At 42.5% G+C, this 24578-nt stretch overlaps 1 protein-coding gene across 1 annotated transcript; it reads right to left on the reverse strand.

The window, feature by feature from the left end:
• Positions 1–4675: 4675 nt before the first annotated feature.
• On the reverse strand, positions 4676–6166 carry LOC122019320. Its single transcript, XM_042576799.1, has 2 exons — positions 4931–6166; positions 4676–4867 (listed from the first exon to the last, which is right to left on the reverse strand). Exons 1-2 carry the CDS (start codon positions 6164–6166, stop codon positions 4676–4678), a joined length of 1428 nt encoding a protein of 475 aa, XP_042432733.1.
• Positions 6167–24578: the final 18412 nt, after the last annotated feature.

Raw genomic sequence — 24578 nt, forward strand, 5'->3', positions numbered from 1 at the left:
GCCAAATTTAACATTCCTTTTCAAATCCCTTAAAATGATACAAAGAAATGTCAAAAGAAGGAAGTACCATTTATTCCTAAAACAAAGACTAACAAACTCAAAGAAATGGTAATTATCATAAAACCTAAATTTCTAAACTATAACTATGCAAAAATAAAAAACTACTAATGTAACTCAAAATTTATTGATGCAAGAAAATTCTAATGAAACCGAAACTTGTCCTAACATATAAGAAAAACTACTAAAATCTAAAATTTATTCATTTGCAAGGAAACAAAAGATAAAGTAAAACTCCCCTCTAACTTGGGTAGATAGCATCAACATGTTCCATTTCCTCCACCACCAAGCCCTTCACTTCTTCATGAAACCTTTTAAGCCTTTGTCCATTCACTTTAAAAACCCGGCCAGTAGACATATCCTGGATCTCAACCACTCCATAAAAGAATACATTAGTAACACAATAAGGTTCTTCCCATCTAGATCTCAACTTACCTTTAATCAATTTGAGACGAGATCGATATAGAAGTACTTTGTCACCAATTTGGAAATCTTTCACCTCAATTTGTTTGTCATGAAATCTCTTGGTCTTTTCTTTATAAATCCGTGAGTTCTCAAAGGCTTCCAATCTAATCTCTTCAAGTTCTTGCAGTTGCAACTTTCTTTCTTCTCCAACCGTGTCACTATCAAGGTTGCATGCTTTAACCGCCCAATACGCCCTATGTTCAATCTCCACAGGCAAATGACATGCTTTTCCATACACAATCCTGTAAGGGGACATTCCAATAGGGGTTTTGAAAGCTGTCCTATATGCCCAAAGTGCATCTTCAAGTCTTTTGCTCCAATCTTTCCTATCCGGTCTCACAGTCTTTTCAAGAATTGATTTCACCTCCCTGTTAGACACTTCTGCTTGCCCATTCGTTTGAGGGTGATAGGATGTAGAAACTTTGTGTGTAACCCCATACTTATGTAGCAAAGCCTTCATGTGTCTGTTACAAAAATGAGACCCTTGATCACTAATGATCGCCCTGGGTACTCCAAACCTGCAAAATATGTGAGACCTGACAAAACTAACAACAACAGAAGAGTCATCAGTCCGAGTGGGAATGACCTCCACCCATTTGGAAACATAATCAACTGCCAATAAAATGTAAACAAAACCAAAAGAAGCAGGAAATGGACCCATAAAGTCAATACCCCAAACATCAAAAATCTCACAAAATAATATGAATTGTTGAGGCATTTCATTTCTAAGTCCTATGTTCCCAGTTCGTTGACACCTATCACATGATCGATAAAAAGCATGAGCATCACGAAAAAGGGTAGGCCAATACAAACCACATTCTAATATTTTCCTAGCAGTTCTTTGTGGTCCAAAATGTCCTCCACACTCAAAAGAATGACAAAAAGTAAGTACAGATTGAAACTCAGAGTCAGGTATGCATCTCCTAATGATCTGATCACTACAAAACTTCCACAAATAAGGATCATCCCAAACATAGAATTTTGAATCACTTTTTAATTTATCTCTTTGAGCTTTCGAAAATTGTTTGGGATAAACATGTGCAACTAAGAAGTTCACTAGATCTGCATACCATGGAGACTCACCCTGCAGCTGTAGAAGCTGCTCATCTCTGAAATCATCATCAATGGCCGAATGGTCCAAATCTCCTTCAATCCTGCTCAAGTGATCTGCAACCAAGTTCTCCTTCCCACTCCTATCACGTATTTCTACGTCGAATTCTTGAAGCAGAAGCATCCATCTGATTAATCTAGGCTTTGCATCAGGCTTCTTGAGGAGATACTTCAAAACTACATGATCAGAAAAAATAATCACATGAGAACAAAGAAGATATGATCTGAACTTATCTAAAGCAAAAATAATAGAAAGAAGCTCTTTTTCTGTTGTTGTGTAGTTTGCTTGAGCTGAGTCCAAAGTCTTGGAAGCATAGCAAATAACATGGGGTGCTCCATCCACTCTCTGTGCCAGTACAGCTCCCACTGCATAATCTGAAGCGTCACACATCAACTCAAAAGGTAAGGACCAGTCTGGGGGTCTGATGATAGGTGCTGAAGTAAGAGCCTCCTTCAATCTATCAAAAGCCTCTCTGCACCTCTGATCGAAAACAAACAAAACATCCTTCTGAAGTAGCTGAGACAATGGCAGAGCAATCTTACTGAAGTCCCTAATAAATCTCCTGTAGAATCCTGCATGACCAAGAAAAGCTCGCACCTCCCGCACGCATGCGGGGTAAGATAAAGAAGATATAGCGCTAACTTTAGCAGGATCTACTTCAATGCCTTTCCTAGAGACTATATGACCTAAAACAATGCCATGCTCTACCATAAAGTGACACTTTTCAAAATTTAAAACCAAATCCGTGTCGATACATCTACTCAAAACTCGAGACAAGTTTTCCAAACATGCATCAAAAGAAGAGCCATAAACAGAAAAAATCATCCATGAATACTTCCATGCAATGCTCTAATAAATCACCAAAAATACTCACCATGCATCGCTGAAAAGTACCTGGAGCGTTACACAATCCAAATGGCATCCTACGATATGCGAATGTACCGAAAGGGCAGGTGAAGGTAGTCTTCTCCTGGTCCTCTGGGTCGATGCAAATCTGAAAATAACCAGTATACCCATCAAGAAAACAATAATGTGATTTACCTGCCAGCCTCTCCAACATCTGATCAATAAAAGGTAGTGGATAATGATCCTTCCTGCTTGCTTGGTTCAGCTTCCTGTAATCCACACATACCCTCCAGGAATTCTTCACTCTCGTGGGAACCAACTCGTTCTCTTCATTAGCTACCACTGTCACCCCTGACTTCTTCGGAACCACGTGGATGGGACTGACCCATTTGCTGTCAGAAATCGAATAAATAATGCCTGCCTGTAAGAGTCTAGTCACCTCCTTCTTTACCACATCCAAGATCAAAGGGTTCAGTCGTCTTTGTGGCTGTCTCACTGGCTTCACATCCTCCTCCAAATAGATCCTATGCATACAAATGGAAGGACTGATCCCAGGAATGTCCGCCAAAGTCCATCCAATGGCCTTCCTATGCTGTCTCAGAATCTCTAATAATCTCTCCTCCTGATCTGGTTCCAAATTCTGAGCTATGATGACAGGTAGCTGCTGATTTTCTCCCAAATATACATATTTCAGATGTTGGGGCAATGGTTTCAACTCCTCTTGTGTCTGCTCCATAATAGGTGATCCTAGGGGTAATGCTGCTGAGCAATCCCCTACACATACCTCTTCCTCTCTGAGCGATCCTAGGGGTAATGCTTCTCCCAAGCGATCCCCTACGCATTCACTTGAATTGACATCAGATTCCACATCTAAAACATCTTCCAATAATGCAACAAATTCATTCACTGTACCAAAATCAGAAATCTCTAAGTCTGAATCAATATCTGACAAGAACTCCATGCCATCCAGCTCCTCTGAGATATCCACGCTAAGTATAGAATGATCCTCTCTAGGATGCTTCATAGCCTCAAAAATGCTGAATCTAACCACTGTGTCTCCTATCTCCATAGAAAGAGTTCCAGCATGCACATCAATCTTCGTTCTAGCAGTCTTCAAGAATGGACGCCCAAGAATAAGCGGAGCCCTGTTTGCAAGCACATCACCCTCCATATCTAAGATGTAAAAATCTGCAGGAAAAATTAACTCCCTCACTTTTACCAATACATCCTCAATCACTCCTGCTGGGTGTGCTTGACTACGGTTGGCCAACTGAATCACTACACCTGTAGGCTGCAAAGGTCCAATTCTTAATGACTGAAAAACTGATTTAGGCATCACATTAATAGAAGCTCCAAGATCTAACATCGCATCCTCAAAGATACAATCTCCTATCACACAAGGCACGGTAAAAACTCCTGGATCTTCACACTTCTGAGGAACTGGCTGAAATAATGCTGAAACATTCTTTCCCATACTTATCAATTCATTCCCCTTTAATTTCTTTTTGTGCACACAAAGATCCTTGAGGAATTTGGCATATTTTGGAATTTGCTTAATCATGGTAAGCAAAGGCACATTCACTTCAACCTTGCTGAATAATTTCACCAATTCTTGATATTCCCTAGCCTTTTCTTCCTCCATTTCTTTTCTTGGTTGTACACTTTTTGAGGGAAAGGTAATGGAATAGAATGCTCAACTCCTTGCTGGTTTAGATTTCTGTCCAGATTCTGTCCAGAATTTCCCAGATTATGTGCTGAATTTTGAGCTGAATTTGAAACTGCTGTTGGAGTAAATTCCAAGCCGAAATCTGCTCCATCAATTTGATCAGAATCTGAAGCTTCCGGTTGATTGAAATGTTGCTGATCAGCTCCAGTAATCCCATTCTGTGCAGTATCTGGCTACTCTGAAGTTGCTGGAAAATCCTGGAAATTCTGTGAACTCGAAGCTGCAAATGGTCTGGAAAAATTTTGCTGCGCTTCTACCGGACAATTCTGTTTTGGATCTGAAATTTGTTTACCACTTCGCAGAGTTAATGCACTTACATTTCCTTTAGGATTTGGAGTTGGTTGTGAAGGCAATTGTCCAGATCCTTGATTTTGCATCTGATTAATGTTACTAGCAAGTTGCCCAATCTGTCTTTCAATGTTTTGCAGCGTTGTATCAGTTCTTTGCTGGTGTTGCTGCTGTTGCATCATTTACTGCATCAAATCTTCAATTTTCGAGTTGCTAAAGTTGTGCTGAGGTTGCATTGATCTAGGACTTGTAGAAGATGGAAGTGCAAGCTGAGATTGGTGCTGATTTGCATTACTTGGCTGCTGGAAATTCTGCACAGGTTGCTGAATTTGCTGAAAATGATTCTGTTGATTCTGTGAATTCTGAAAATGTGGCTGAATTGCAACATTTGAATGCTGGAAATTCTAGAATGGTTGAAATGGTTGATTTTGGCTAACATTTTGCTGAAATTGAGGCTGCTGAAAGTGCTGATTTTGCTGAGAATGAACTGCTGGATGGTTCTGGAAATAATGTTGATTCTGCTGATGCTGAAATGATGGCTGACCAATCTGATTTTGTGTTGGCTGCTGATAAAATGTGTTCCCATACCTCAAATTAGGATGATCCCTCCATCCCGGATTATAAGTTGAAGAGTTGGGATCATACTTGTGTTGCTGAAATTGAGGTCTTGAAATGGCTGCAACAGATTCATCTTGATATAAATTAGGACAATGATCCGAAGAATGATCTTGGCTTGAACAAATTCCACACAACTTCATCATTGATAAAGGAAAATTTGAAACATGACTCGAATTTTGCAACGCCATTTGCTTCACTAGAGAGGTCAATTCTTGCAAATTGTTTCTGATTTCTTGTTGCTCATTTGAAACCAAATGAGTTTCATTAACCACTCTAGTCCCAAGAGCTCTACTCCCAAATTGCTGTGAATTTTCTGCCATATTTGAAATTAGCTCTCTTGCTTGATTTGGAGTCTTATTCACCAAGGCTCCTCCAGCTGCTGCATCTATCATGCTCCTATCCATAGGAAGTAGACCCTCATAAAAATATTGAACAAGAAGCTGATCACTAATCTGATGTTGTGGACAACTCGAACACAGCTTCTTGAATCTCTCCCAATAATCATAAAGAGTCTCTCCCACTACTTGTTGAATACCACAAATGCTCTTCCTAATAGTTGCAGTCCTAGAAGCTGGGAAAAATTTCTCCAAAAATGCTTTCTTCATATCAATCCAACTAGTAATGTATCCAGCTGGAAGGCAATATAACCAGTCCTTTGCTGCTCCTGACAAAGAGAATGGAAAGGCCCTCAACTTAATGTCTTCTTCTGAAATCCCCTGTGGTTTCATGGTAGAACAAACCACATGGAATTCATGTAGATGGCGGTTGGGATCCTCTCCTGATAAGCCTTGAAATTTGGGAAGCAGATGAATAAGTCCTGATCTGAGTTCAAAATCTCCTGCCAAATCTGGATAAGTGATGCATGAGTACTTATAAGCCACATCTGGTGCTGCAAGCTCTTTCATAGTTCGATCCCCTTCTGTTATCTGATTATCCATCTCTGAAATTCTGCTCTCACAAGTTGCTGCTGACCTAGCTTGTCTCCTTAAAGCCCAAAAGGTTCTCTCAATCTCCGGGTCAAGTTCAAGCAGTGTTGCAAAGGAAGACCTAGTCATGCAAGCCAATAAACAATCAAAATTCAGTAGATATTCAATAAAATCAGAAAAAAAAATCAGCAAACTAAAGCTGAGAAAATTATTCACAATCCAAAACAAACAAACAATTCTAACAAAGTTTAAAAGTAGTTCCCCGGCAACGACGCCAAAATTTGGTAAGCTCTCTAAATAAATGTCACAAATAAACTCCCAAATTAATATTATGATCAAAAACCCACAACTACACAAGGAAATGTTTTAGTATAAGGCCCGAGTCGAATTTTCCGAGGATCTCGCTAGACGTGTTTGTCTTAGATTAAGAACACTCTTTTTGGGTTTTCTAAGTATGAAATGGAGGTTTGGTGTTAAAATGCAGCAGAAAACAGAATTAAACTTGTTGACAAAAAAAAACCATTACCTACTGTAGAATTTACTTACATGTACTAAAATTCAAACACTTAACACTTACTTGCACTAAATGGAATTCAACCTAATTACTACACTCAAACCTTGTTTATTCTACACGTGCACAAAGCAAACTAGAACTCTAATTCTAAGCTACCAGAAATTGATACTAGATTAATCTTCCACATTAGCAAAACCTTCTTACTGGAACTGGATGCAGAAATTTGACAAAACTTCACTCTTCATTTAACTAAATACAATAGACACTAATGCAGATAAAAAACTAACTAACTTAACAGCTATCAATTTACTCTAGCAGAATTCACAGTTACAAACGAAAGAAGCAGAATTTCAGCAGTTTTGCTACACGAACAGAACTAGACAGCAACAAAAACAGAACTAAACATATAAGATTTATGTATAAAATGAAACTGCAACTAAATCCAAGCTATTAACTATCAGATTCAGAAACAAAAGTGTGTAAACAAGGAAACCTAAGCTAGTAACAAACTGCAAAGAAGATCTAACATCCCTACAACTCAAATCTGAAATCAATTTGTCTTCTCTTTGCCGTCACACAAAGATCTGCAGAGAACACTCCAACAGGAGTCGATCTGGTGTCCTCAAGCTTCAAGATGACTCAGATTTCCTTGTATTAGCTCACAACTTTCAGCGAGGTAAGTTTCTGAAATGGCTCTCTGCTGCGTTTTCTGAAGCTGAAGTTGCGAGCTGGACGAAGGAAGCAAGGAACGTTGAAATACTGTCAGAAAAGGGTTCAGAATCACCGGAGGACCACCGCCGATAATCCCGTGAAGAAATGGAGGCTCAAACCAGAAGAACGCCGCTGGTTTGAGCTGAAAATCGCAGCTCGCAGCTACAGTGCTCTGCTCGCCAAAACGCTTCGCCGATGAAGTACGATGGACGGAATCTGGTCGTCGGAGGCTGAGGAACTCCACACCGATGAAGACAAGCTTGCTCGAAGATCTGGAAGAAGGAAGGGAGCCGCGACCGCGCCGTCAAGAAACTGGCACGATGAACAGTAGCGCGAGCTCACTGTTCACCGTGCCAAAAATTCCCTTTTATACCTAGGGTTTGGTCCAGCTGGGGTTTGACTTGAATCCAAGCTCAATTTGGGGTCAGTTAGGGTTTTGGGCTTCATTTGGTTAAGTGAACCATGCCTCCACTTGAATCATGAACCCATTAGTGCCCTACAAGACCAAATTCACATAATGAGAAATAAATCATGCATAAGATGGAAAAATATCATAAAGCTCATAAAAACCTTGTTTGGGGAAACATGATCAAAATTGGAATTAAACATGTGCAAATATATAAAGAACACCAAATATTAGCCCAAAATTAATGTGTCAATTCATAGCTTATCAGCCCTCCACATCGGTCAGGCCTTCGACTTCGGCTCACTCTCCGTCGAGGATAGACTCGCCCGGCTTGAGGTTCAGTCCATTGAGACTCGACGCGTTGTTCGAGAGAGCCATCGCTTCCTCCGATCTCTTCGATCCAAGATAGCTGCAGGGTTCACCTCTCTCCGAGGCGAGATACGTCGCCAGGGACAGCCTCAGCCTGCACCCGAGCAGCCCCTTGCACCTAGGGGTATAAAAAATGAACCCGACCATATGACCCAACCCGAGTCGACCCGAAAAAAATCGGGTTCGGGTGGGGCATTTTCGGGTTCGGGTCGGGTTCGAGTTGGAGGGTTGGAGAGTAAAAAAGTTTCGGGTTGGGTTCGGGTTGACCCGGGTTGACTTAAATATAGGGTTTTGTGGGTTTTTTTGGGGTTAAATCAAATTTTATTTTAATAATTTAGATGCTTTTATGTATATTAATATCATGTTTGTATGATAATGATGGAGTATTGAGATAAAAGTGAAGAATTATAGGGAAAATAGCCTAAAAAAGTTGTTTTGAATCAGAATTTTGGGTTATATGGGTCGGGTTCGAGTTGAGGTGTTTTGGGTTGAACTCGGGTTCGGGTTGGGTTAAAAAAAAAACTCAACCTGACCCAACCCGACCCGAGCCACCCGAATTGACACCCCTACTTGCACCACCTCCAGCTGACGCCCCTCCAGCTGATGATCCTGCTTTCGATGATTCTGCTTTCGATGATCCTGCTTTATGACACTATCATTTGATGTATTTTGGATAGAGATCTATATTGTCTAGTTTGACTGTACTGGTGCTTAGTTAGGGGTGTCAAAAATGAACCCGACCTGACGACCCAACCCGATTCGACCCGAAAAAAATCAGGTTCGGGTTGAGCATTTTCGGGTTCGGGTCGGGTTCGGGTTGGAGGGTTGGAGAGTAAAAAAATTTCGAGTTGGGTCGGGTTGAGTTCGAGTTGACCCGGGTTGACTTAAATATAGAGTTTTGTGGGTTTTTTGGGGTTAAATCAAATTTTATTTTAAAAATTTAGATGTTTTTTATGTATATTAATATCATGTTTGTATGATAATGATGGAGTATTGAGATAAAAGTAAAGAATTATAGGGAAAATAGCCCAAAAAGTCATTTTGAATCGGATTTTTGGGTTATATGGGTCGGGTTCGGGTTGATCGGGTTGGTCAGGTTCGGGTTCGGGTTGAGGTGTTTTGGGTTGAACTCGGGTTCGGGTCGGGTTCGGGTTAGGTTAAAAAAAAAAACTCAATCCGACCCAGCCCGACCCGACCCACCCGAATTGACACCCCTATGCTTAGTTGAACTATACTTATTTTTGCTTACTAGTTTTTTTCGGTTAAATTCTACTCTTAGAAAACAAATAGGAATGTGTTGGGTAGAATAGGTATTGATTTTCAAATTAGTTTCCTACCTTTACTCTTAAATGTTATTCTTATTTTCAAAATCATCTTGTGATTTAAAAATTCTAGGAAAATTTTGTTTTTAAAATTCTAATTTTACTAGATTTTCAAAATATAGACTTAGCTTATGCTCTACCTTAGAAATCATGCCCCCCTAAAATTGAGCCAGAGCATCTCACAAACACCCAGGCTTATCTTGATTGTGCTTGAAAAACATAGAATGGTGTGAGATGCATAGGGTACAGCCTGGACTCAAGAATGCTTATATCTGTGCATCAATATGAGTCTGGGCGTTAAATACCTAATATACAGTAATCAAGTCAAGTCATCCAGCTCTAGTCAAATCTAACTGGATCTATTGACTTAACTTGACTAACCAAGTGAAAGTTGTTGTCCTCTAGACAATCAGCTAGTAGCTAGATGGTTAGACATGTGGCCAAGAAATTGAAGTATTTGATTGTTTAGGGTTACTCACCTTACACATTAGGGCTCTGATACTTTACTTAAAATAACTTAGTTAACTTACAATCAAATTAACTCAACTCATGCTTGGACATTAAAGTTTAACCTTATTTTGTTCCTCCTTGGCCGTTAAGTATTTTGAAGTTCACTATTCATTTAAATACTTTTTCAAACGTTTTCATCTAAGTTTCAAAATTGACTAAAGTTATTTTCTTAAACTTTTTACTAAATCTTCAAATTTAGTTGAAAGAAAAATTATCCTCCTAGACATTTAGCTTACAATGAATCATAAAAAGTTAAGTGTTTGAAAAAGTTCTTAAAGCTAAAGTTTTTTTTAAAACTTAATTTGATTTTCATACTTAAAGAAAATAATTTTTTAAAGACTTTTAAGTTTAATGAAAAATCTTTAAAATAAAGTCTTTAAAAAAGGTTAAGTTTTCAAAATTTTGGCTAAACTAAATTGTTCTATACTTAAACTATTTTTACTTAGCAAAATGTTCCTAACCTTTTCCTATAAAATATTCCCTACAATGACTTAAAAGCCAGGGGTTTTAAATGTTACTTTTGACTTCAACATTTTTTACTAAGTTTTTCCTACAAAGTTTTTAATATATGGCAATGGGGGAGAATAGGACAAAAAATTCAAATTAAGGATAAGAGTTAAAAAATTAAGGAAAAGAGTTCTCTTATTAAGGGGGAGCCTTAACTTCGAGAATTTTAATTTACCTTAAATTTTATAAAGTTTAAAATGTCTTTAGCTTGTACTTAACATGTGACTTAAGTATGCTTATGTTTGTGCTTAAACTTCTTATTTTAAAACACGCTTACGTTTATTTTTTACTTAACTTTGAATTTGAGTTGTCATAATCAAAAAGGGGGAGATTGTTAGTACGGGAAGCATCAGACTATCGAACCCAAGTTTTGATAATGGCAAAGGGTTCAAAGTTAAGTAGTGTTGTGATCTAACAAGTTCATGGAGTTTGCAGGAAAGTCCTAAGTGGTACTTAGGCAAAAGTTCTAGCTGCGGTTAGGCAGATGGAAAACCCTAGGGGGTGGTAACCCTAGGTCATAAGGGGTGGTAACCCTATGCGGAAAGTCTTGGCAGGTCGACAGCTTCAGGCAAAAGTCCTAGGGGGTAACCCTAGGTGGAAAGTCTTGGTGTCGCGAACCAGGTGAAAGACTGGATGGGCCGGGAAGCGGAAGTCCAACAGAAAGTCCGGAAGCTTCGAACACTGAGCAAAAGTCCAGTCGATCTGGAGGATCGCACTGGCAACAGGTAAATCTCCTGAGTGGAGTAGGTGAGGGCGCGTTCCCCATAGAGGGAACAGTAGGCGTCGGGTCGACCTAGGGTTTCCGGTTGGAAATTCGAAGTCAGATCCGGACAGTCCGATGACTGTCGATCATATTTCTGTGCTAACTTTGTTTTGCAGGGTTTGTGTTTGGGACTAACACATTTTGCAGGAACAGAGGAACACATTTAACCTCGGATGAACAGTGTCCGAGGCGCCTCCATGGGGCTTGGAGGCGCCTCGGGTGCTAGCCGAAGCCAGCTGTCCAGAGACGCTGGAGGCGCCTCAGAGGAAGCTGAAGGCGCCTTGGACCAGGCGTTGGAGGTGCCTTGGAGCAGCTTGGAGGCGCCTTCAATGTGATAAGGTGCGACCAGATCAGAGCTGATCCACACGTGCGACTCGGCGGCCTGGAGGCGCCTCGGACAAGCTTGGAGGCACCTCCAGCACTATTTAAAATAGGGGTCGAGGCAGAGGCTCAGTACAACAATTTCTAAGTGATAAAGCTACAACGCGCTGCCTCAAAAACACCCTGAAGTGTTGCTACAAGTTTTCGACAACCCGGAGCTCCGCTACTTTAAGATTCTGTCGTCGGTATAAGTTTTCTTTAATTATTGCACTTATTGTAACTTACATTTGTACAAACTCTTTTGCGCGATATAGTTGTTGCCCATAGTAAGCGATCAACGATCGCGGGCCTTGGAGTATGAGTCGCCACAGGCTTCGAACCAAGTAAACGACCTGTGCCTTCTGTGTTTGTGTGATTCTTTCTATTTATTCCGCTGCTTTATTACTTGAACGATTTACGATTCTGGAACAAGAAATAGCCACGAGCGCTATTCCCCCCCCCCCCCCCCTCTAGCGCTTCTCGATCCAACACCTTAAAGAGGCTTCTTCGGACTCATGGGCTTGCCGTTCGGACGCCAGGAGGTCCTCTGCCTTCTTCAGCTCATCCTCTGTCTGTTTCAGCTTCTGCTCAAGAGCCCGGGCCTCCACATTCTTCTTTTCCAAATCATCAATGACCCTTTGCTTGCAGGTAGTGGCGAGCGTGATTTTGCTCTCGAAGGTAGTAATCTCCTTTTTGAGTCGGTCGATGTACCCATCCTACTTTGCACTCTTACCCCACTCTGCAGTTAGCAGCTCTTCACTCTTGGCCAAGTCAGCCTGCAGTTGAGCCACCTGAGTGTCGTTCAGACCATGCGTGGTACCCAACTGATCGGGAGCTTCCTTCAGCCGTCTCAGCTCTTCCTCCACAAAAGCGAACCTCTGGCACATCGCCAGGTCGTCCACCCAAAACTACAAAAATCAAAACCCATAGTATATCAGAGATAAGGCTAGACTAGTTGGTGCAAGAGCTGAGAAAAAAACTCACGCCGGTAAGCTGCCTAGTGTGGCTATCCGCTAGCACACCCGGGGGCGCGGTCGCCGCTCGGGTACGTGCATCCTCCTACACCTTGGCCAAGTGGCCTCGAATGATAATATGATGTTCAGTCTGACCTGCCAAGCCCCCGATGTTGAAAGCTCTTCGGTAGGAAGATGGAGGGTTGCAGGGTTGCAAGGTTGATGCTTGACCTTAAAATATGATCCTGACCGATAGTGGCGACAAACTGGTGATTGGAGAGGCAACAAAAGGGTTGGAGGGTGTCCGGTCGGAAGAGACATTGGCGGCCTCCGGCAATGTCAGTCTGGAAGCACCAGTCCGATCGACGATCCTCATCGCTGAAGACGCTGACGAGCAGTTTTCTCCGCTCGGCGCCTCTTACGTGTATTCTCGAGCGACGTCTCCAATATCGAGCCCTCTTCTGGAGTTAACTGAGTGGCAGGAAGCTCTGTGATCGGCGCACCAATCGACGCTCCTTCGATCAGCACCTGGCCCGACTCCCCACCGGCCTCTTGAATATGCCCGCGCTCGGAGGGTATCGGCTCCGGAAGATCTTCCGACTGAAATCCCCGCTCACCCAAAACTTTGACCACTACTTTGTCAACGTCGGCGTTAGTAAGCTTTGATTGCTCGACCAAGCGTGCCCTCATCATGATGTCGGCTGTAAAATAAAGAAAGAAATCAGTTAGACAAAGAGAAAAGAAGCGAGTGAATTGTGTACCTAAGTTGATCGGCTCGTCTGGGCTGATCGGGCTAAGGCCAAAGAGTGTCAGGATTCCTTCCTCCAGCAACTTGTGAATGTTGAACTTCTGACCAGCCAGCATGGAGGCAGCATGTAAGTAGGCTGGAGTGCTCTTATAGCGGGGCAGTGAAGGTTGGGGTCCCAACGAAAGTTGCCAAGTGGTTTGGAAGGAGGGCCGATCGGGAAAATAAACAAAAAAGAAATATTCTCTCCAATGTTTATTGGAGGAGGGTACCCTATCGAAAAAGACCAGGCCAGGGTGAGCTTGCAAGAGGAAGGTGCCTGGCTGATCGAAAAGCTTTGGGTAATAAAAGTAGTGGAAAATTGAAGGGGTCAGAGGGATGCAAACAAGATAATTACCCCGCACAAAAGATGAAAGGAATTCAGGACTAACTGGGAAAGAGATAAACCAAAGTATTTATAAAAATCTACGATAAAGGGACGAAGGGGAAGCCACAAGCCAACAGTAAATTGGTCCCGGAAGAAGCAGACACAGTCGCTCGGCAGTGTGGAAGGTCGATCGGTGGCTAGCGGGACGTGGATCTTGTAGCCGGGAGGAAGTTCAAAGGTATTAGCGAGAGTTCGAGCATCATCCTCGTCGAACCTGGACTCCATAATGTCGTACCAGGGACCCGAGGCAGAGGACGAGGGTTGCGATGTACTGGCCATAATCGAAGAAATAACCGAGAAGAGTCAGGGAGAAGTGAAGGGAAAAGGGCAGAGGGTAGGAAGAGGAGCTTGCCGGAGGGGAAGGCAGAATAGAAAAGGGCCACAGAAGAAAGTAATGGACTCACCGGAGGTGAAAGCAGTGAGAGAAGCAGAAGGATTCGCCGAAGAACACGAAGGAAATCACCGGAAACAAAAGCACTGAAGGAGGAAGGCGGCGGCTGCGAGCTTATAAACATCAAAGAGGCAAGGCTAAGCCGCCCGATCGGTAAGCACGAATACCTAGAAGCAAATCTGGCCGTTGAATTCAAAAACCGCCAAGGGTCATGTCCCCTCCTGTCATCTCAAGCGTGCATTGGCAGGCGCGTGACACGCGGTGTGCGCCCATGGGGCGGTTGTCAGAAGAATTAAGGAGGCATGCCCCGCATTAACGCTTCAGATCGATGCGGGTTCCAAGAGATTTTGATAGAAGGGGAAAGGTCAAGGCAACGACTCTACAGGCTGAGCAAACAAGAGTAGCAGACTCATGGTCAAGCGATCCCTCATATTGGCCGAGCAGCCTGCTGAAGGCATCACCTCGTAAAGAAAACTTAGGCCGATCGGTGGATCTCCGGTGAAGAAGCATAGTTGACCGAAATGCCAAGAAGGGATTAATATTTTCGCACCATTTTGTCCAGTCAGTCGGACTTACAGCCTCCTTCAACTAGACTTAAAGGGGAGGCATGTGATCCGGTGATGACTCGAGAGGACCCACCTCCAAGGAAGTTCAGCGCTTTGGTAGTCACCAAGTCAAGGGGCGGTCAACTAAGAAACTAGTCGATCAGAAGGCCCTTCTTCCCTGATCGGCCAGAAGAGTTCGAAGAGGGTTGACCGAGCCTACAACGCACCGAGGCAAGGGGCACTCAAGCCGATCAACCTAGACATAGGCGTATGAGGTCAAAAAAGTGGTCGGTCGGACAGATCAAGGGGAGTCCAGTCAGACTAACAGTCGAAAAATAAGACGTGGGATACGTGCCAACATCCTTTTGGGAGTTAGTGCCACCGATTAGTGGTGCATATGGATAGAGCAGCCTTTTGGGAGTCGGTGCCACCGACTGATGGCGCGGATAGACAGAAGATCGTACGGAAGAAGATTCCGCCGCCTCGGCAGAGGTGTGTTTGCCCCGTTATGGTAAGATGTAGGGATCCTTTCTCGATGTTAGTTTTTGGGGAAAGTTTGGGGATGCACATCCGCCCGGGAAGCGCGTAGTCTACCCGTTGAAGCTCTATATAAGGAGGGGAGCAGCTATCCGCGGAGGTACACACACATCTTCGGAAACCACCGTTCATTGCTTCATCTTTGCTTTCTTTGTTTTCTTTGTAGGGGACTTAAAGGGGAGGGTCGTCGCCGGGAGCCCCCTCCCGGCTTGGCACTAACGACTTGTGGTTGCAGGAGTGGAGGAGCACCAGGGAAGTCGAAGAGCCATCTCAACGTTGCTTCCCAATTGCCATCTACTCAGCTTCTGGGCAGGATCAGTATGTATCTGGGTCTCTATATTTTAGCTCATGAAATAGTCTAGGGACATCACCATAATCTATATCGAAATCACCTACCACCTTATGTATAGCTTTCATATGTGCTTAGTATGCCTTTCGATATGATATATTTACTCTAAATCATGATTTCATCTCATTCTGAATTTATGGGTCTATAATATTCTGATGTCACAAGATAATTTTCAATCTGATAAGCTATAAATGAAGATGTGTATGCAGGATGATCAACTGTTATCATACAAAGACCACACTGATGATGCTCTAAATATTTTATAACCATGCACTCAATATCTCCCCTTGCTTTAACTCTATGTAGGACCCTCGACGACCGACTATAGAGGGGTGAATAACTCTACAAAACAAAGCAAACCTTCCTCGAACTTTTATAGCTTAATTAAACTAAACACTCTTGCATAAACAAAAAATTAATAAACTAAAAAGAAAAGACACACCCAATTTACTTGGTTACAATCGGGGAGATTGTTAATCTAAGGAAGATGAAAAGCTCAGTAAAAATCTCCTCTGGGAGGAGAAGCCTCTTACAACAATTAAATCTCTCAAATAGAAAGCTAAACTCAAAAGGAAACGATAATAAGTATTGTTCAGAACCTCTAGGACCAAGGATGTATTTATAGCCCTGGTCGGGGTGCCTGGAAGGATTCCAGGCGCCTGGAGTAGGATAAAACTTTATCCCTGTTGCAATGGATCGCACCACATCATGATTTGATAACATTTTGAGTCCAAGTGCCCGGACCTAATAGGAGCATCTGGAGCCAAAAAGTCAACATCTCATTGACTTTTTGGTTCGGGTCTTTTGCTCCGGTTCCACTCACATTGGTCCTGATCTTCCACTCTGGCTTTGCTCGCTTGGCTGATCTCGGCAATTCGGAATAGGGCTCACTCGAACCCAACTTCCGGCCTTCTTGGGTAAACTTCCGCTCCGGCTTCTCGCCCCTCAAAAACGTCGCGTGCCTCCTTCTCGTCTGTCCGCGTACTCTTCAGCAGCACCTCGTCCCTCAGGCATACAGAGCCCGTCGGCTCTCTCTCGTGTCATTCTTCTTGCTAGGTGTGTCTTTTGCTCGACTTCCTATGCTCCTAAATTCCTGCACACTTAGACATAGGGTTAAAAATCAATAGGACCTAACCTGACTTGGTTGATCACATTAAAACTACCTTGGGATATTAATAATCTCCCTCTTTTTGATGTGATTAAATCCAAATTAAGTTAGCGTAAACCATAAACAAATATCAGTTATAATTTTTGTAAAAATAATTTTACAAGTACAAAAATTAAAGTTGTACTACCCTCCCCCTAGGCTTAAATTTTACTACTCCCCTTTTAATCATGCTAAAAGTGGGGTACGTTAAATATATTACTTGAAAAGTTAAGTTTCAAAAACTTCGATTTTATAAAAAAATCTTTTAATAATAAAAACTTTAGAGAGGTTGAATAGAAAAAAATTCACAGAAAGTTAAATTTTTGGCAAAATAAAAAATTTGCACTTTGATCACTAGTTCATAAAAAATTTCTAATGGAAAAAATTTCGAAAGATTGTTTAGATTAACATTTTTTTTAAAAAAAATAACTAAAACAAATTTTAATGATTAGACTTTTTTTTAAAAAAAAAACTTTTTTTAACCGAAATTTAAAGCATTAGTTAAATGCTTTACAGCAAGTCAATTAAATATTTAATTCAGTAATTGACTTCCAGGCTGTAGTGAGACATTAGGCCTTCTTGGTTATTGGAGTATCAACCACTTCTATGGTTATTGGAGCATCAACCACTTCTAGACAAAGTCTCTTAAATAATTTAAATATTTAATTTTCTTTCTGAAAGCCCTAAGTCCAAAAATATAATTAATCTAAATATGATTTTGGAACCCAGTACAGGTTCCTACCTACTGGATTAATCAAGAAATTCTTAGGAATGTATTTTTGTGAAATTTTCCTAATTTATCCCTTATGGTATTTAAAGTACCAATTTAAGCCATTGTATTTTCTAATAGGTTGATTATTTGAGCATATGCGATGTTTCAAATTTTCTATTTCCTTATTCAATTTTTTATTTTCTAATTTCAGTTTATCGAAATCTTCTAACCGATAAGAAATAGCTAAACTTGATTTTAACTTTTTATTTTCTTTTTCCAACATGTAATAATTTTTTATAATAATTTAACAAATTGAAATAACTTGTTAGGAGGAAGAGACCATACTTGACTTACCTTGTCGATCCCGTAATCTGAAGCTCCTCCTGAAGTGCTGCTTTCTTCCAATGTCGCTCCCCCTTTATCAATACTCTCAATGCTTATTTCGGACGAGCTTGCTTCATCTTTGTCTTCGTCTTCTTTTTGATGGCTTGCCATTAGGGCTAGTCCGGTGTAGGCTTCGATTTCGGATTTGGAGGACGATGATTCATCCCATGTGACTTTTAGATTATGCATGGGTCGGGTTGGCTTCTTGTTTTTGTCCTTGTCCTTGTTCTTCAATTTGGGGCAGTCATCCTTGATGTGTCTTTTTTCATTGTAGTGGTAACAACTTACTTTTCTTTTTCTTTTTATACCCTGCACTTGATTAAATTTATCAGATTTAAATAATTTTTTAAATTTTCTTACCATGAGTGTCGTTTTGTTGTCATCGAGAGAAGATTCAGAATCTCATTCGCCCGTTTTTGTCTGTAAGGCAATGTTGTACTTTGGCTCCTTCAGATATGTGCATCTTGTTTCATGGACTTCAAATGTTGAAAATAATTCTTCTAAAGTAGTTAATTCTAGATCTTTAGATATATAATAAGCATCTACTAATGATGCCCACTCAGTATTTCTAGGAATGCATTAAGCGCGTACCTTTGTGAATCTCAGTTGCTTACCTTTTCTCCAAGATTTATGAGTCCGGTGATGAGTTCCTTTATTCTTGGGTGAAGTTATGCAACGGTTTCGCCTTCTCCTAACTTGATGTTGCCGATCTGGCTCCTGAGCAGATCCCGTCTTGTGAGTTTTACCTCCGAGGTCCCTTTGTGTAGTTTCATGAATTTCTCCCAAAGCTCCTTGGCTGACTCATAGGCTCCGATCCGATTAACTTCTTACGGCAGTAAGACACTCAGCAGATGGAACTCTGCTTTGTCGTTTACCACGAAGTCGGTTTGCTCCTTCTTTATCCATTGGTATTCTTCTTTACTCTCAGGTGTTACAAAATCAAATTTAATTATTAAAAATAAATCGAAATTGGTCTTAAAGAATACCTCCATCTTCTTCTTCCAGCTCGTGAATTCCCCCTCGAACTTCAGTGGGTAGATGCTCGGTTTGGCCATCTCGTGTGCTTCGTTCGGCGGTTAGTCCTCCTGAAGTGAACTCGCTCTGATACCACTTGTAGGACCCTTGGTGGCCGGCTAGAGGGGGGTGAATAGCTCTGCAAAATAAAGCGAACATTCCTCGAACTTTTATAGCTTAATTAAACTGAACATTTGCATAAACAAAAAATTAAGAAACTAAAAAGAAGAGGCACATCCAATATACTGTTAATACAGTCTGACTTGACTGTTGTTTTGATGTTGACACTGATTTAAGTTTGTATCAGATATTAATTAAACTCAGACTGATTAATGATCAAGGTTGATCATGTGGAGAGGAAAAGTCCAAGCACGGATACTTGGCACGCGAAGTCGGAGAGGGCTCGGCAGCTCGTTCTCCGGACTAGGTCAGAGAGGGCTCGGTAGCTCATTCTCTGGACCGGACGAAGTCGGAGAGGGCTCGACAGCTCGTTCTCCGGACTATGTCAGAGAGGGCTCGGTAGCTCGTTCTCTGGACCGGACGAAGTCGGAGAGGGCTCGGCAGCTCGTTCTCCAGACTAGGTCAGAGAGGGCTCGGTAGTTCGTTCTCTGGACCGGACGAAGTCGGAGATGGCTCGGCAGCTCGTTCTCCGGTCTAGGTCAGAGAGGGCTCGGTAGCTCGTTCTCTGGACCGGACGAAGTCGGAGAGGGCTCGGCAGCTCGTTCTCCAGACTAGGTCAGAGAGGGCTCGGTAGCTCATTCTCTGGACCGGACGAAATCGGAGAGGGCTCGGCAGCTCATTCTCCGGACTAGGTCAGAGAGGGCTCGGTAGCTCGTTCTCGAACCAGAAGAGGCGTTTAGGGCTGGGAAGCTCTAAAACCAGCAGGCATTGGATCGGTCTTGACCGATCCAGGATATTGTCTGTTCTGGATCGGTCTCGGACCGATCCGGATCTATAGTTATCCGATCGGTCTCGTGACCGATAACTACATGTGTGTAATCGATGCGGTGACCAATCAATAAGCGAGACAACGGGGATCAATAGGGGATCGGTGCGTGGACCGATCCACTATAGGCTGATCGGTCCACGCACGATCAACATCTCTTCCGACATCGATCAGGATGTGTCCTGATCGGTCTAGAGAGTTATGGATCGGTCTGTTGACCGATCCACAACGATGTCGTTTGTCTTCTGCTGTTTCTCTGCGATTTCTAATTCATCTGATCTAACCATCTGCTGTAAGCTTTTTTGAGTTACAGATTGCAGGTGTCGTGCCAATGCTTAAATTCAAATTAAGCTCCATCAGAAGAATAAGACCAAGTGCTCTTTCTGCTGTATTTCGCTGCAAATGGTGCAATTGGAGCGTCAACGTTCACTGGCTGCGATCAGTTGGCAACAGCTTGACTCTTGCTTATTGGTTCGAGCTCAGAGACACCAGTGAAGACCATGGATGGTATTGGTGTGAGTTCAGAGAACCAGATGAGGAGGAAGAGTGATTGGCGACGCCTGAGTTGGTCGCAGTGATTCGATACAGGTGACAGTGATTCGGCTCTGGCTGAAGACAGTGAGAAAGCAGAGGAATAAGAAGAAGGAAGAAGAGAGGTTTGGGGAAGCAATTTTCAAAAACTCTCTGTCGATCAAGCAAGAGTGCTGTGTTTTTGAGCTCTTGGCTGAGGAACTTCTTCTGTCTTTGCGCTTTGCTTTCATCGTGGCTGTAAGTTTATTGTTCATTTCTCTTAGCCACTAAATTCTGTAAGTCTTGTGCTTCATTTCAAATCTTCTCTGAGACTTTGTGTGGAGAGGTCCACCGAGAATGAGAAATACTTAGACGAAATTTGTCCGGGGTGTGATCTACCGAAAGATCAAGGGATCGTCCACCTTACGGACACGCCGAGGAGTATGGGCAAGTTATCCCCGAACCTCGTACATCCTTGTTGTGTTAGTGGTGGGTTGTTTCTTTTCCTTGCATCAGTTTTCCTTTTGCTTATTCCCGCTGTGCTAACAAACTTTTGTGAGGAGATTAATTGAGTTTTTAGAGGAGGCTATTCACACCCCCCCCCTCTCTAGCCATCCGAAGGTCCTAACAAGTGGTATTAGAGCAAGGCGCTCTTCATCCGGATTAACACCCTAAAGAGCAAGAAGATGGCTATGAAGGAAGGTTTTAGCACCAATCGTCCACCCTACTTCGACGGAGCGGAGTTCCAATATTGGAAGAGCCGTATGGAGTATTATCTCAAGACCGACATCTCCATGTGGTTCTCGGTCAAGGAAGGGTTCACACCTCCGAAGGACGAAGAAGGTAAGGAACTAGAGTCGTCAAGGTGGTCCGCCGAGCAAACTCGCAAAGGACAAGCCGATGCCAAGGCGGTGGTCACTCTACAATGTGGGATAGCCAAAGATCAACTTGTCAAGGTAGGTCCATTTGTGAGCACAAAAGATTTGTGGAACAAGCTCATCGAGCTCCAAGAAGGAACCCGAGACTCTTGGATCGCTAAGAGAGACTTGTTCCTAAACCAACTACAAAATCTCACCATGAAGGAGAACGAAACGGTAAGTGAACTACACGGGAGGTTCAAAGAGATCATCAATGGTCTTCATTCCGTAGATGAACGCGTAGAGAATCGCCATCTTGTAAGGTACGCTCTCAAAGCCTTTCCGAGGAATGCCTTGTGGTCATCTATGGTAGATGCCTACAAGGTCTCCAAGGACCTTTCAATTGTTAAATTAGATGAATTCTTTTGTGAAATGGAACTTCATGAACTTGCTAACAAGGGTCAAAAAGAGAAAGGTATTGCCTTAGTTGCAGGAGAAAAGAGCAAGGATGGAAGAAGGAAGAAAGAAAAGAAGAAGGAGAAAGAGATTCCTACATCTTCATCCTCCTCCGAGTCCGATGATGAAGGTGGATCATCATCAAGCGAGATGGCCAACTTCGTAAGGAGAATCATGAGAAGGAGCCGGAGATACAAAGGGAAAGGTAAGTCTATTGATCAAAATGTTGATAAGTCTAATGTTACGTGTTATAAGTGTATCAAGAAAGGACACTATCGGAGCGAGTGTCCAAAACTCAAGAAGAAGGAGGAAAGGGCTAAGAAGAAGAAAGCTCTCAAAGCTACTTGGGATGAATCCTCCTCAAGCTCATCGGAGGAGGAGAAGAAGGAGAAAAACACTCGTCAATTAGCGCTCATGGCAAGGGAGGAATCGGATTCCGGAAGTGATACATCAGCCGCGGCTTCATCATCTTCGGATGATGAAGAGGTAACTTCTCCTCACTTAGAAAAATGCTATAAAACTATTGCACATTTATCTACTTTGCTTAAGAAATCAAAAACTGAAATCAAATTACTAAAAGATGAAGTAGAACACTTGAAGACTCTTAGGGAAGATGAGGTTGATGGCCTACATCAAGAGCTTCTTGAGGATGAAAACAAAGCCTTAAAGAGTGAAGTTGAGAAACTCAAGAAAATGCTTGAGAAATTCTCAACTAGCTCTAAGACCTTAGATATGATTCTAAATGCCCAAAGGGCGGTCTACAACAAGGTTGGGTTAGGATATCAACCTAAGGAGTCTAGTTTCATTTCCCTAGTGTCTAGAACCTAATTTCATAGATCACATGCTTCTAGGGTTCATGAGACTAGGAAGGGTGTGACCAAGGCATGGGTTCCTAGGTCTTTCATTGAAGATGCATTAGGTCCCAAGATTTGGGTACCTAAAATATCTATCTTTCGTGTCTTGTAGGCATTTGTCAAGGGGGAGCATCTATCAACTTGGTTTGTTGATAGTGGATGCTCTAAGCACATGACCGGGGACAAGGCACTCTTTACTACCCTTCAAAACAAAAATAGAGGTAATGTGTCCTTTGGTAATAATGGTAGCCTTAAGGTTATAGGAGTTGGAGATATTCATATATCCGAATGTCTCCAAATCAAAAATGTCCTTCTAGTCAAGGGGATGACCTTTAATCTCCTAAGTGTCAGCCAATTGTGTGATACGGGTTACACAATTGAGTTTCATTCAAGTCAATGTCTGGTCAAACACATTGACACACTTGACACGGTACTAGTAGGCACAAGGGTAGATAACATTTATCAAGTATTTTTTAAAAGTGCTACTAATGCCTCTGCTAAGTGTTTCATGTCAAAAGAAAAAGAATCATGGCTGTGGCATAGGAGGTTGGCCCATGTGAACATGAAGAATATTCGAAAGCTGGCCAACAAAGGATTAGTGCGAGACTTACCAAGCATCAAGTACCAAAAGACAAAATTATGTGATGCATGTCAAAAGGGTAAGCAAAAAAAAGCATCTCATAAAGGTAAAAGCACTATAAGTACATCTACTGCTTTAGATTTATTGCATATGGATTTGTTTGATTGTAGTAATGTCATTTCATTAAATGGAAGTAGATATTGCTTAGTGATCATTGATGACTTTACTAGATATACATGGACTTTCTTTTTGAAAAATAAGGATCAAACCATAGATATTTTTGTTTCATTTTGTAGAAGAGCTGAAAATGAAAAATCAACAACAATGAAAACAATTAGAAGTTGTTGGATCGAGATGCGCTAGAGGGGGGGTGAATAGCGCTCGCGGCTATTTCGTTCGATTCGTAAAACTATCGGAGTAAAATACGCAGCGGAATAAAAGAAATAATCACACAGAGACAGGTCGATTTTACTTCGTTCGGAGCCTTGATCGACTCCTACTCGAAGGCCCGCGATCCTTGATCGCTTCCGGTGGGCAACAACTATAAGCTCGATAATGATTACAATTTGAAGTACAATAAATGACAACAATTAATTATACCGACGACAATATCGTAATCTGAAAATTCGGAGCTCCGGGTCGTCGGTGTCTCGTAGCAGCACTTCGGAATCGTCTCGTGAGCAGCTTGTAGTAGAAAGATCACTTGTAAGTTGTTGTTACAAGAAACTGCTCGAAGTCCCCTTATAAAGGGCATCCAAGGCGCCTTGAAAGCCATCCAAGGCGCCTCCACCGCTCCGATTCCATCGTGCAGATAAGCGCTGACCATTCTGCGCTTATCACAGTTGAAGGCGCCTCCATCACCACTCAAGGCGCCTTCAACAGGTCCAAGGCGCCTCCATCACCACTCAAGGCGCCTTGAACACTGTTTCGCAGCCAGCTCTTCCTTTGTACCCGAGGCGCCTCCAAGCTCCATGGAGGCGCCTCGGACACTGTTCATCCGAGGCTAATGTTGCTCTTTTGTCCCTGCACAATGTGTTAGTCCACAAAATACACACATATCCTGCAAGACAAAGTTAGCACATATAATATCATAAATATGAATGAAAGTTCGACAGTCTCCGAACTGTCTGAGTCTGACTTCGGGTTTCCACCCGGAAACCCTAGGTCGACCCGACGCCTACTGTTCCCTCTTGCCAGTCTGGCCCTCCGGACCGACTGGACTTTCCGCCTAGGGTTACCCCCCCCTACGACCTAGGGGTCCCCCCCCCTAGGCTTTTCCTCCACCTAGGGTTACCGCCCCCTAGGACCTAAGGTTGCCGCCCCCTAGGATTTTCCTCCACCTAGGGTTACCGCCCCCTAGGACCTAAGGTTACCCCCCCTTAGGATTTTCCTTCACCTAGGGTTACCACCCCCTAGGACCTAAGGTTACCCCCCTTAGGATTTTCCCTTACCTAACCGCAGTTAGGACTTTCTTCCACCTAGGGTTACCACCCCCTAGGACCTAGGGTTACCACCCCCTAGGATTTTCACCTGCCTAACCGCAGTTAGGACTTTCCTGAAACACTCATTCAACATGTTAGATAACAGAGAATCTTAACTTTGAATCCCTTTGCCATTATCAAAACTTAGGTTCGATCGTCGGATGCTTCCTGCACCAACAATCTCCCCCTTT

This window comes from Zingiber officinale, chromosome 9A (genome assembly GCF_018446385.1).
Source record: "Zingiber officinale cultivar Zhangliang chromosome 9A, Zo_v1.1, whole genome shotgun sequence".
NCBI classification, from domain to species: Eukaryota; Viridiplantae; Streptophyta; class Magnoliopsida; order Zingiberales; family Zingiberaceae; genus Zingiber; species Zingiber officinale.